The 13,833-nt window shown below is 41.5% G+C and overlaps 1 protein-coding gene across 3 annotated transcripts in view; it reads right to left on the bottom strand.

The window, feature by feature from the left end:
* ATXN7L3 (ataxin 7 like 3) overlaps window positions 1-13,833 on the bottom strand; it is a 40,318-nt gene that overhangs the window by 17,763 nt on the left and 8,722 nt on the right. For 2 of the 3 annotated variants that reach the window (XM_058181772.1, XM_058181769.1), the window contains exons 2-6: window positions 10,039-10,157; window positions 9,598-9,730; window positions 8,092-8,263; window positions 3,844-3,941; window positions 209-231 (exon numbers count right to left, since the gene is read on the bottom strand). In XM_058181772.1, coding sequence (XP_058037755.1) covers window positions 209-231; window positions 3,844-3,941; window positions 8,092-8,263; window positions 9,598-9,730; window positions 10,039-10,089 — 477 coding nt within the window. In that variant the 5' untranslated portion in view covers window positions 10,090-10,157. The remainder of the gene's footprint in view (window positions 1-208; window positions 232-3,843; window positions 3,942-8,091; window positions 8,264-9,597; window positions 9,731-10,038; window positions 10,158-13,833) is intronic. The other variant, XM_058181770.1, reaches the window with a different exon arrangement.

The following is a 13,833-nucleotide window of genomic DNA, read 5'->3' as shown; positions in this document are numbered from 1 at the left end:
GCACAATTTCTCAATTCTCAATCCAATGCACAAGAGATTTCAAAATCCATGTTTCACAAATTGTATAAGATCATGAAAACTGAGAGCAATCAGTGGGTCTGTTCACATACAGAAGAAATACACCTTCAATTTTTTCTAACTTTTGCAAAAAATTTAGAAATGCTTATTTTAATAACAAAATCAATATTAAAGTAAGGAATGAACTTACCTTATCCGATTTCCTCTTCTTTGCTAATTAGGAAACAAAAAAGAGGTATTTTATTATTCCATCCCCTTAAAACATTTTCAAGCTTAAATTTTAGTCCAAGAATTATATGGGCCCATGTGGTGTATATATCTGAGGTTTTCGCGGGTGTTTGTATGTAGATCTTTGGTTATTCGGGTTTTCTCCCGTGTAAAATTGGAAGTGTCTTGGCAACGTTTCGACGAAGTCTCATTTGTCATCTTCAGGCTTCAGCTTTGTGCTTCTGGGAGCAATTGCTCCCAGAAGCACGGTTGAAGCCTGAAGATGACGAATGAGACTTCGCCAAAACGCTACCAAGACACTTCCAATTTTACGCGAGAACACCAATAACCAAAGATCTATATATATATATATATATATATATATATATATATATATATATATATATGTGTGTGTGTGTGTGTGTGTGTGTGTGTGTGTGTGTGTGTCTTGGCAGCGTTTCGAAGTCTCATTTGTCATCTTCAGGCTTCAGCTTTGTGCTTCTGGGAGCAATTGCTCCCAGAAGCACGGCTGAAGCCTGAAGATGACGAACGAGACTTCGCCAAAACGCCCCCAAGACACTTCCAATTTTACGCGGGAGAAAACCCGAATAACCAAAGACCTACATACAAACACCCGCGAAAACCTCAGAAAACAAATATATATATATATATATATATATATATATATATATATGTGTGTGTGTGTGTGTGTGTGTGTGTGTGTGTGTGTGTGTGTGTTTTCTGAGGTTTTCGCGGGTGTTTGTATGTAACCAAAGACCTACATATATATATATATACATACATATACATATACATATACATACATATACATACACACACACACACACACACACACACACACACACACACACACACACATATATAATTTATATCCTGCCCTTCTCCGAAGACTCAGGGCGGCTTACACTTTGTTAAGCAATAGTCTTCATCCATTTGTATATTATATACAAAGTCAACTTTTATTGCCCCCAACAATCTGGATCCTCATTTTACCTACCTTATAAAGGATGGAAGGCTGAGTCAACCTTGGGCCTGGTGGGACTTGAACTTGCAGTAATTGCAAGCAGCTGTGTTAATAACAGACAGACTTAGTCTGCTGAGCCACCAGAGGTCCTTCTCATGTTATATGTTAGAAACAAAGCCTTGAAGTACCGTGTTTCCCCGAAAATATGACCCACCCCGAAAATAAGCCCAAGCCTATTTGGGGGACGCTAATATACACCCTACCCCAAAAATAAGCCCCAGTGAAGGGGATGGTCATGGCCAGTACAGGAGGCAGCCCTTCCCTTTCCCGGTCACCCCATGGCTGCTCAGCCCCTGAGCCAGCAAGGGCCGGGAGCTGCCTCTTGTTCCTTCTCTCCAGGCACAGCCTCTCCCTTTCAAGGGATCAAATGTCACTTGAGAAAAGGACGCACATCCCAGGATTGCAACACTGAAGGCTCAGAATGGAGCCTTTTTGACGAATGGCAGGAAAATGGGGAGGGGGATTTTCCTGCCTATCATCCTTTCCTCAAGCTCAGCACAGACATACCAGTGCAGACGCAAGTGGCAGGATGCCAGCTGCGCCAGTGTGATGACGCTCGCGGCAGTGCTACTGTTCATGCAGGAAGATGGAATGCCAAGGAGGAGGCGCTGCAAGGGAGCCCATTTCTCATGTTGGCCATGCAGGGGTCACCCACACAGAGGCTGGGCCTCGGGATGCCACCCTGAGCACAATCTTCCACAATTGCCCATCCTTTTCTCAAGCAGCAGCAGCCAGGTAGAGGCGGTGGAGAGCCGATTCTGACAGGCCCCATGGCTTTCTGCCTCATCGTTACAGCAGCCTAAGCAACACCTGAACTCCAGGCCTGGCGGAGCGCAAACTGTGCTCACCACCTACTCCATAGCCACCAGGTGAACTGTGGAACAGAGGGGCCCTTGGCTGCAAGATTGCCTGGCACCATGGGCAGGGCTGGGGCTAGCGAGAGTGCACTGAAAGTATCTCCAGGCACCTGGAAAGAGAAAACTTCCAGCCCTCGCTGGATCAGCTGATCTGGGGGCTGCAGTTAAGTAGCCATGAGGTGACTGTGCCTCAAAAAAAAAATAAGACGTCCCCGAAAATAAGCCCAAGTGCTTATTTTCAAGCATAAAAGAAAATAAGACCAGATCTTATTTTTGGGGAAACACGGTAGTACAGAGTTCTGAGTCTATATTTATAGTAGCCCAGAGAGTTCATTCTTGTCTCAAATTAGAAACAGAGATATGTAAAATTGAAGTTAGGGCATGGAGGCTGATGTTAAAGTATGATTAGTTTATTAAATTATTCTCCCTCAGGTTTATTTCAACTAATAAAAACTGATAATTTTCCATCAAGTAGAACAAAAACTAATGACATATGGGTTATCAATAAAGTACACGTGATATATGGGATATAACAATGCTGAGCATACACTTCTACAAAGATTAAATGATACTGAGTTCCAGGTGGAACAAAGGCCTAACCCACAAGTGTTGTTTCATTGGTCAAGCATTTAAGCTTGTTTGGAAGCCTATCTGGCATTGGAATGCAATGCTAGACCTTAATCTAGCTAGGCTGATTTTGGCTTTGCAAAGGTTTTTTGCTGCTGTCTACCTTCTTTATGGACTCAGTGGGTGGTGGGCCTCCTCCACCCATGAGGTATCCATGGATGCTTAACGACCTGTGCATTTACCTAACAGTGGCATCAGGGAAAGCAGGAGTGACTGTCATTAAACAAGGCTGTCTCACATAACAGTCATCACAACCTGTGACCGTAATAGGCAGTCTACATTACAATAGCAGGTTCAGGATTACCATAATTAATTAATAATTAATTAATAATTAATCTCTTCCTCTGCCATCAGAGGAAGCCAGTCTTTTTATTCCCTTGAAGTCACTTCTGAAAACTATGTCTTTAGACCCACAGTAGTACAAAACTGGTCAATAATAACTCGCTGTGGCATTGGCAGTCTCTCTCTCCTGCCCTCAAAACTGGGAACCTTATTTTAATCCAGGGTGGATAAAAATCAATGATTAAAAAAAATCAGGTTTTTTTATTTAAATCAGATTTTTTTTATTTTTATAGAATTTATAAAATGCTTTTGGAGTAAAAATCTATCTAAAGGTAGTTTTCTATCAAGATACTTTAATAATTTAGTTTATTCAGCATGAAATGGAGCTTAGTTATGTAGCATGAGGCTGTATATTCTGCAACATTGGGACTATTGGTGAGTCAACAACGGGTCAGAGGAGGAGCAGAGATGACAGTTGCTTTTTAAAAATTATGATTTAAATCGAGTTGATTTAAATCAAACCATTTTACTAGTGATTTAAATCATGATTTAAATCGACTTCATTTAAATAAAAACCATTCAATCTTAATCCAAAATTTTTGCATTACACTCCATATCGCAAAATGCTAAAGATGCAAAATTGCCCATTTGAACCCACCAAATTACACCAGAAGAGCCTTCTAGAAAATCTAACTCATCAGAATTTCTGACTGAACTGGCAGCAAAATTCAACATCAATTCCTCATTCTAGAAAGAGACTTCTATCTTTACAAAAGAGCAGACAAACACATCTTTGCTTCAGCTTACCTTTCTTCTCAGATCCATATGACCAGTCATTATCATTTATGTCATCATTGTCCTCTTGATCACTCTCAGATTTATTCATGTTATTACTACTTGCTATCCTGCAGCAGGGAGAACAAGAAAGAAGAAAAAGAGTTCTTTTCTTTTTCTTTCAGGATGAAAGATTGCTATTAGAACTGCTACTTTCTGTTCCAAGCTATTAACTCATGCAAAGGGTGATTGCCAGGAAATGTAGCACTGCTCCATGGCATCGCCAGGCAGTAAGGAAGCCCAAATAAGATTGGAAAGTGCATGGGTATAAATCCTAGGAAAAGGATGAGCAGAGTTCAGGTTTCCAAGATTTGATGTTTGTGTCTTTTTTTAAACTTAGAAACTCAGACCCGCCAACACAATATTCTCAACTGAGAAATTGGTCCTGAGTAATACCACTGAATGGAGCTTTCCATCCTTCCATACAATTCCAAATTACCCATTAATTGCAGTAGTATAATAGGGAGTAGGTAGAAAGTTGAAAACTCTTTTAGCATTAAATGAATTAAAGCACAGATCTCTGGGACTTGAAGTCCACAAGTCTTAAAGTTGCCAAGGTTGGAGACCCCTGAATTAAAGGACAAAGTCCAGCACAAAATGAGCAAATGTATTAATTACCAACTATCACTATATTTCTTAGCATGTATATCAGACTTCCTCAACCTGGGTGCTTCCTATGTATGGATTCTAACTTCCAGAATTCAGCAGCTACTGTGATACCAATATTAGATAAAGCTGGCTTACAGACTGGATAGCATTTCTGATGAAACTTATCTGCAACCCAGTGAGGCAGGTCAACATAGACTCAAACGGCAGTGGAAACAAGAAGCTAAGAACTTAAATATTTTTTTTTGTTCCTGGTATTGACAGTTTGATGCAAAGGTAAAACTTGTAACAGGTACAATCCCTTAAGTGGGATACCACAGGAAATCAAACTCTTACATGGTGCTGAATGCATTCTTCCGTCTAATGTATAAGCAGAGAATTTGCTTTAGGGGCCAACATTTTGTAATTACAGGCCATCCCTTGACATATTTTAACAGCTGTAGGAGCAGAGGCACCATACAGAAAATAGGGAATTTTGTTGCTTAGTTGCTAGCAAGACTTAGTTGCTAAGTCATATCCAACTCTTTGTGACCATAGCACACCAGGCTCCCCCATATTCCACTGTCTCCAGTATTCATGTTCATTGCATTGATGACACTATCTAACCATCGCATCTTCTGTCATCTCTTTCTCATTTTGCCTTCAATCTTTCCCAACATCAGAGTCTCCTCCAATTAGTCCTTTTTTCTAATTTGGTGGCCAAAACATTTCAGTTTCATTATCTGTTCTTCCAAAGACAGTGAGGGTTGATTTCTTTTAGGATTGACTGATCTGATCTCCTTGCAGCCCAAGGGATTCTTGAGTCTTCTCTGAAACCATAATTCAAAGGCATTCTTTGATGCTCAGCCTTCCTTATGGTCCAAATTTCATAGCCAAACATTACTACTGGGAAAACCATAGTTTTGATCATAGAAACTTTTGTCAGCAAAATGATGACTCTGCTTTTCATTATGCTGTCTAGGTTTGCATAGCTTTCCTCCCAAAAAGCAAGATGTTTTAATTTCATGGCTGCAGTCACTATGTGCAGTGATCTTGAAGCTCAAGAAAACAAAATCTGTCACTGCTTCCATTTCTTCCACTTTTATTTGCCAGGAAGTGATGGGACCGGATGCCATGATCTTAGATTTTTTTAATGTTGATTTTCAAACCAACTTTTGCACTTTCCTCGTTCACCCTTATCAAGAGGCTTTTAGTTCCTCTTTACTTTCTACTATAAAGAGTGGTATTGTCTCTATATCTGAGGTTGTTGATATTTCTCCCGACAAATTTAATTCCAGCTTGAGATTCATTGAGCTTGGCATTTTGCATGATGTACTCTGCATGTATGCTTAAGAAGGACGGCGATAATATACACCTTCCTTCTTTAACTTACAAGTAACCTTGTTTTACTCCTTTCTCTGTTTTGAGCCAATCAGTTGTTCCATATCTGATTCTAATTGTTACTTCTTGACAGGTAAGGTGACCTGGTTCTCCACTTTCTTTAAGAACTTGCCACAGTTTGTTGTGATCCGCACAATTAAATGTTTTAGCGTAATCAATGAAGCAGAAATAGATGTTTTTCTAGAACTCCCCTGTTTTCTCCATAATCTTTTGAATGAGTGCCTCTACTGTGGTTGTCGGCAACCCGCAACTCCAGAGCTGCATGTGGTTCTTTGGGCCCCCTACTGCTACTCTCTGTCCCATCACTGGCTGGCCCGCCCCTTGTCCTCCCCTCCCAGTCACTCCTCATGTGGCCTGAGAAGGTAAGGGCGATGGGTGGGGGTTGGGGTGGAGAAGCGGCTGGGGTTGATTCTCTGGTGGCTTATTCTTGCTGGAGCTTCTTCCGGCCCTTGTTGATGCTGAGCGTGCCTCAGTCACTTGGGGAGATGCACAACCTGCTCTCCGCCCCGAGACACTGGCACAACCTGGCTGTGACTGATACTGGCCTTGCTAACACGAGGGCTGGTGGGGTGGGAATGGGATCCGGGAGGAAGGGACAACGGAAAGGGGGATGGGCCCGCAGCACTCAACTTTAAGAAGCTCAGAGCAGCGGGAAAAGGGAGCTGGCTCCGCTAACCTCGCACACCCACCCCAGGGGTCAGGAAAGCCGAGGCTGGGCCAAGCTGGCGAGCTTTCCTTGGGGCTCTTCACTACTCCCTTTCTTCTTTTTGGAAATCCAGGCTGGCTGAGGAATGAGTGCGAAGCACAGCGGAGACTTCTCTTCGGACGACCCTCCTCCTCTCACGATCCCCTGGCCGGCTGTGGCAGGACCAGGAGGGTACACACAAGCAGGAGACCTTCCTCAAGCAAGCAACTGCCTGTCCTGCCAGCACCTTTGCTGTGCTTTGGCCAAGCTTGCTTGAGGAGGGGTCTCAGCACTCGTGTGCACACTCCTGGCCCCGCCACAGCCAGCCAAGGGGTCGCGAGAGGAGGAGGAGGGTTGCCTCTGTTGTGCTTTGTGCTCATTCCTCAGCCAGCCCGGATTTCCAAAAAGAAGAAAAGAAGTAGCGAAGAGCCCCAGTGAGAGCTCACTGGGCTTTCTGAGAGAGTTTGAACAGACTCAAGATATATATAGAGAGATACAGATAGATACACACACAGAGAGACATAGAGAGAGATATATACACACACACACACAGATACATAGAGAGGGGGAGATAGAGAGATGGGGAAAGGGGGGAGAAAGGGAGAGATACAGAAAGAGGGGGAGAGAGGGAGATATATATATAGAGATACAGAGAGAGGGAGGATAGGGAGAGAGAGACAGAAATACAGAGAGATGGAGAGAGAGAGAAGATAGAGAAGATAGAGAGGGGGAGAGAGAGATAGAGAGATACAGGGAGAGGAGAGACAGAGAGATACAGAGGGGAGAGATACAGAGAGGGAGAGAGAGGGAGAAAGGTGAGAGAGATACAGAGAGAGGGAGAGAGAGAGAGAGAGATACAGAAAGAGGGGGAGAGAGGGAGATACAGAGAGAGATAGAGAGACAGAAATACAGAGAGAGGGGGAGAGAGAGAGAGAGGGGGGGAGAGAGATACAGAGAGAGAGAGAGACACACATAGAGATACAGAAAGAGGGGGAGAGAGGGAAATGCAGAGAGAGATATATAGAGAGGGAGGAAAGGGAGAGGGAGAGAGAGAGAGACAGAGATACAGAGAGGGGGGAGAGAGAGGGTAGGTGTGGCTGTAGGGGGGGTTATGTGACTGGGAGTGACTGATGTCGAGTTGGCCATGCCCACCCAGGTTTTGTGGCTCCCGGTGGGTTTTTTTCTGTATGAAATGGGTCCAAAAGGCTCTTTAAGTGTTTAAAGAGCCATGCTCTACTGCCTTTCATATCTCCACATTCTTTGCCATGGCAAACAAATGTAAAATAATGATGAAAAAATGCATCAGTTCAACTTTTTCAGTGGTGCATAATTTAGGACAGTACATAATGTACAGTACAATGTACAGACACCAGTACAGTGGTGCATAATTTAGGACAGGTAAACATAAAACAATACAATCACAGGAATCCCAAAATTGGATTTTCTTTTCTTCTTCTGATACTTCTGTTTTTCAAGCCTATCATCCTTGGTCTCAGCTCTTTTCCTACTAGGAAAAGCCTCTAATGTTCAGAGGTTTCTCATGTCCTCACCTCCTATTGGCAATGCGGCTGCTGTTCCGACCCATACCAAGGCACTTCTCCAAGTGTGGGGCGAAGCGGGAGGCAGCAATGCTTCGGCTACAGTTTGGGCACACACACTCCTTAGTCTTCCACTGGTTATATACCTGGCCAAAAATATCCAGCCCTGGTTGATCTACAATTTCTGTAACCAAAAGGGAAAGAATGATGTCTCTCAGTTGAACATATAGCCAGGAAAAGAGCTACATACATACGCATCTCAAGAATTTCACCAAAGACTAGCAGCTTAGATTGACAGACATTTTAAAACAGTCCAGTTTGCCCTTCTTTTAAAATAAGCATTACAAGGAGAATAGTGACCTACAATGTAGTTATCACTGTTGCTACCAAAACAATTCTCAGTTACAAAGGAGGAAACAAGAACCTCCAGACACTAAAATGGCTCTGACCAGCAGACATATATGCAACACTCTTTCAACTCTCGCAAAGCTCCATGGATAATCGCAGAACAATTTCTCCTCTCCCTCCACCCTCACACACTCCCCTGCCTAGCTTATCATTATTGAGCAATAAAAGTTAAAATAATGGCTGGATGAGTGGGGAACAATGTAGGATATTCTGATCTACTTTAAGAAAAGACAGAATAAAAAAAAATGAAATTTTGAGCTAAGCCAGTATTGTTCAATCCATCAAAACAGTTTCCGTCTTCTCATGAGAAGAAGAATGAGAAGAAATTCTCATTTTGAGATAAGATGTGTTCCTGGTAACTTCATGGACACTATAGTTTTCTTTGCAAAAACACAAAAGCAATTTCCCATTGCCTTCTTCCAGGATATTCATTCTCTTTCCCAGACAAGTTATAAATCTAGCATTCCTGATCATCTTCCATCAAAGTACAAATCAGGCATGATTCTGTTTAGCTTCTGAGCCAAAAAATAGTCAGTCAGGTGCTGTCATCAGCTCAGCTACAGCAAAGGGACAGAGCATAACATTGTGTGCATATGTGAGCCAGGTTAAGTGGCAGCAAGCACATCTGATTTTAAACAATAGCAGCCCAACTGGCAGCTGTGTATGTATGCTTAGCTGAGGATATGTTTATAGCTGGGTTTGCACAAATGTATCCTAGACCAGGTGTCACCAACCCTGAGACCACTAAATTCATAATTTTAAATCCTGCGGACCATGAATATGAATTTTTAAAAAAGATACCTAGTATTTAGTGCAACATAAAGAATGCAAATAATTTTTCTGCGAACCACCAAAATTTTCTTGTGGACCACCATTGGTCCACAGACCACTGGTTGGCGACTACTGTCCTAGACAAAAGTCAAGATATAACAAAACAAATATGTTTTATAGTCAAGCTTTAGGAAAGCATGTTTAATGTCTTGTATGAATCGAATGTATTTATAATCCTGAAATAATATGTCCTGTTATACTATGTAGCAAGGTTTTGCACCTAAGCAAGATACCTAGTAAGCAAATATAAGAGGGGCACTGGCTAAAGCACGCACTTACCAAAGTCCTTCATACTATCAGGATCTGTATCATCCAGAAAGAAATATCCACATTTGACAGCACGGTGTACCTCAAAGCACAAGCCCAGGCAAGCATCCTCAATCAAGTCAGTATAAATATCATGAGCCAAAGCCTGCAAGATAAGACCAAAAATGTCTTAACTGCAAGAACAAGGGACATTGGGAGACTTGCATGTTATTATATATTATATTTCCCAATATAAAGAGAATGTATTCACTTTCAGAAAATGCTGACATTTAAAAAAATCTCCTTAATATTTATATACAAATGTCAAAGATAGATGACTCATAGCACATATATCTAAGCTAAGCTCTGACTACAGTGGGCTCTTCACTCTGTCCAAAAGAACTGAAGATTTTTTTTCTATTAATCTATTCATTTCACGATAATCTTTTTGGCTCTGCTCTATCAAAAGCTTACCTCTAACTTGCTGTTATCCAGGCCCGACAAAGTCATTTCCTCCATTTTCATTTGCAACAGCTATCAGAAAAGATGCTGAAAATGCAACATAGTAGAGGCGAGGCTGAAATGGAAAGGGCCTAAATGAAGACAGCCAAAAAGATTCAATTATCACCTCAAGAAAATATTACTTTCATAATGGAAAACAAAGCAATGAATAAGTAGTTATCAAGGACAGAAATATTAATAATAGTTTTAATTGATAATGCATATAAATTATCAATAATTTTGAAAAGTATACTTTGGGAGGGATTGGGAGCCATTTTTGAAAAACCATTCTTGAAAGAAGTAAAAGTTTATAAAACCTATTTTATAAATAGCCCTTGCCTCCAGCTGTTTTTGCAAGTATTTATCAATTTTTAATATGGGTTCTACTATTTTATTTGGTGGAAACCATATTCATCTGCCTCCCCAGCTGACAGAACTATTGTTATGGTGTGGTAATAAATTAATGAGATGGAATTATGGCCTCCTGCACAGGGCTCAGCCTCTGCGTTCATATAACCCATTGAAGTATTGTAGATGGTAACTTAAGAATGCAAACACCCAAACTAATCAAAAATTTTAAATGACTAGAACTGGATAGAAGTGTATAAATATTCATGATTCTTAAGGAGCAAGACAAAGGGAGAGGGGAGAGTAAATTTTAGAGGCCAAAGAGTCTCAGTTTTATTTTTTGGAAAAATCGAGGTAGACACATTTCACAAGTGTGATGTCTACTGACACCAGATAAATTTCAGTAATATTCAGTGCTTCAGATAGGATTTTAAGCTCTATAACAAGCAAAACCAGAATAAAATATACAAATATCAAGAAGAAATACTAAGAATATGATGCACACGTATAACTAAATCCAGTTTTCTTGGAAGCAGAATCTATTTTAAGGAGAGTAGTTTTATAGCACTGGTTAATGAAAGCACTGCTACCTTAATCCTGGCTGATCTGCATACCAACTCATTACAATTTAATCTATTATATACTGTATGGATATATCATTTACCCATCTTAAAAAATAAAAACAGAGGACATATGGATATATCATTGGTTCAGGTTTTCTTAGGCCTCACAGCCGGGAGAACTTGACTTGACTTTTTTCAGTGCTACATGACAGACATGATTAATAGTACCCATAGTTCTGATTTCCCTGAATTAGGTTTCTATTCCGCTGAACCTTCCCTGAGTTAGATGCATAGTTTTGCTCTCCCTGAATTAGGCCCCTAACTTTCCCTGAGTTAGTTTTACATTCCTGAGTTGGGTTTCTATTCAGGTAAAATGCATGATTTCCTGAAAAACACGTGGTATTTTGCTAATACGTATACTCTAAACGCTTGCTGATTGGTGATGTTAAGTTTCTATATGCTAATTCCCTCCTTGCTGTAGTTACCCCTCCCTGCTAAAACTGCATAATAAAAGAGACTGTTGCGATCTAAAGGGGACCCTTTTTAACACTCCTTTTACAACCCCTTTCTTCGTGCTCTCTCATCTTGAAAAACTCCTGGTGTGGTGTCTTTTATTTGGCTTCTTTCGTCCTTGCGAGGACCCACTAAATTGTCTCAGCGAGGGCTGAGACCCGTTCCTGCGGGAACCCAGGACAACATCAACAGGGAACCTTGGACTACAAATAAGTGTTGCAGACCAACAGCAACATCTGGGGGCTCGTCCGGACCTGTTGTGTTGTCCAGAGGCGCGATCGTTGTCTAGCGGTGCGTCACCTTCACCCTCATTGCTTACCCGTCGGGGACGCGACACGTGCACACGTAAGTAATGGGCTCCTCGAACTCGAAAGTCTCATCATGGCATAGGAATGAGCTTTACTCTCTGGTGAAGAAGGCTAATTGTTTGCAAAAAGTTAATGGCACCACTGTCTATCCTCTTTCTAAGAAATCTCTTACCTCTTTTCTATCCTATGTTCATGAAAAGTGCCCTGCCTACCCGGAGGAAGGTACTCTTAAGAAGGCTACCTGGACGCGCTTGGGAAAATTCCTCCATGACCACCCTCGAGCTCCGCCTGATATTCTAGTGACTTGGCGGGCCATTACGGCTGCTCTTGGCACCCTCTATCCTAATTCTCCTTCTACTGATTCGGCTGCTCCGCTCTCTTCTACTACGGATGAATCCCTACCAACAGTCTCTCCACCTCCGTATGAATCTTCTTCTGTCTCTGTAGCTGCCTCTGCTCCCCCTGCAGACACAGCTCTTTCTCCTGCAGCGTCTCCCCCTCCGCCGGAGGATACAGACACGGCTGCAGGCACTCTTTCTGCTTTGGTTGCCTTTTCTGCTCTTTCTCTAAGAACTGAACCCCCGATATCGGCTTACCCTTTAAACCTCAATCCAGCAGGAGGGGGACAGCCGATACACGAGAACATCAATGTACGGGTGCTTAAAAATTTAAAAGAAGCTGTTACTTCCTACGGCATTCACTCTCCTTCAGTTCCTATGCCTGCTCATTCCTTTCCCTCCTCCTCCCTTTCCCCCCACTCTGAACCTTCAAAGCATATTGAGCTAGAAAGCGTATTGTACCAAATGCCTGTTTCTTCCATCCCTGCTTTGAAAACTGCCTCCTTTCCCCTGCCTGCCTCCCTTCCCCCAGAGCACCCCTCCCTTTCCCCATGGGTGCGATCGTGATTAACCAGCAACTGATTTGGTTTAATTGCTTCTCTATATTTGGAAACAATCTGGAAAAGAATTTGCTCACAGCGACTACATGGGAAACATTGGGAACTTTTTTCCATGAAAGTCCAAGAGCCCCTGTAAAAATTTTGTCCATCTGGCACATGATCTTTGAATGCCTCATTTTACTTGCAGACGTCACTTAGATCAAAAATGACTTAAAAGGATCCACAATCACAGTCATGATTTAAACTGCTGAGTTTTCTCAGACAAGTTCCCCAGGTCTGTAAATGTTGTTTGATGATGTGTGTGCTTGTGTATGTATGTATGTGATCATTTTCAGACCTGCAAAAGAATTGTAGAGATAATTGTGATGCTTGATTTGCATGGAATGTGTGTATGTGCAAAACTCATTGAGAAGGTGTGAAATTTCTGTGTTGTCTTTTGGAAATGTATGCATGTGTGAGAAATTGTCTCTGCATGTGTGTGTGTGTGTGTGTGTGTGTGTATCTGTCTGCATAAATTCCGTATGCAAGCAGCCAGGTACTTTTGGAAAAAAAAAAAAAACATTTTTTTTCCTTTTGCAAGCAAGTGAGTTACTTTTGGACATTTTTTTTCTCTTCATATGCATGAGAGTGTCTTTCCAGTGAGTTACTTTTAACTTTTTTTTTCTGCCCTCTGGCTTATCTTAACTACTCCCCCCTTCGTTCCTTGCTGTGCCAGGAAAAAGGGTGGGCTACGGGGGGAAAACCATTCACCCCCACTCCATTTTTTTTTCTTCTCTCTCTTCTTTCTTGTCTGAGAAGGGAGGGACAATTAGGCTCTCTGGAAGCATTGCTTTTGCAAAGAGCTATGTAAAAACTATGCAGATATATTTTCTTTTCCACCCTGAAAACAATTTTGATTTTAATTTTCAACCCTGAAAACACTTTTGATTTTACCTTTTAACCATGAAAACAATTTTGATTTTAATTTTTAATCATGCATACAATTTTGATTTTGCTTTTAATTTTAATTTTTTATCTTTTCTGGAACTTTTTGAGGTTTAACCTGCCTGATTAAACCTATACCTTTATAAATGTTTTCAAAGCACTGAGTTGACTAAAAATGTTTCATTTAGCTTTGTATTTTTGCAGCTGTTCACAT

Source organism: Ahaetulla prasina, chromosome 4, assembly GCF_028640845.1.
Source record: "Ahaetulla prasina isolate Xishuangbanna chromosome 4, ASM2864084v1, whole genome shotgun sequence".
Lineage (NCBI taxonomy): Eukaryota > Metazoa > Chordata > Lepidosauria > Squamata > Colubridae > Ahaetulla > Ahaetulla prasina.
The sequence above is the reverse complement of the archived record's forward strand: the minus strand, read 5'-3'. Positions and strand labels throughout refer to the sequence as shown.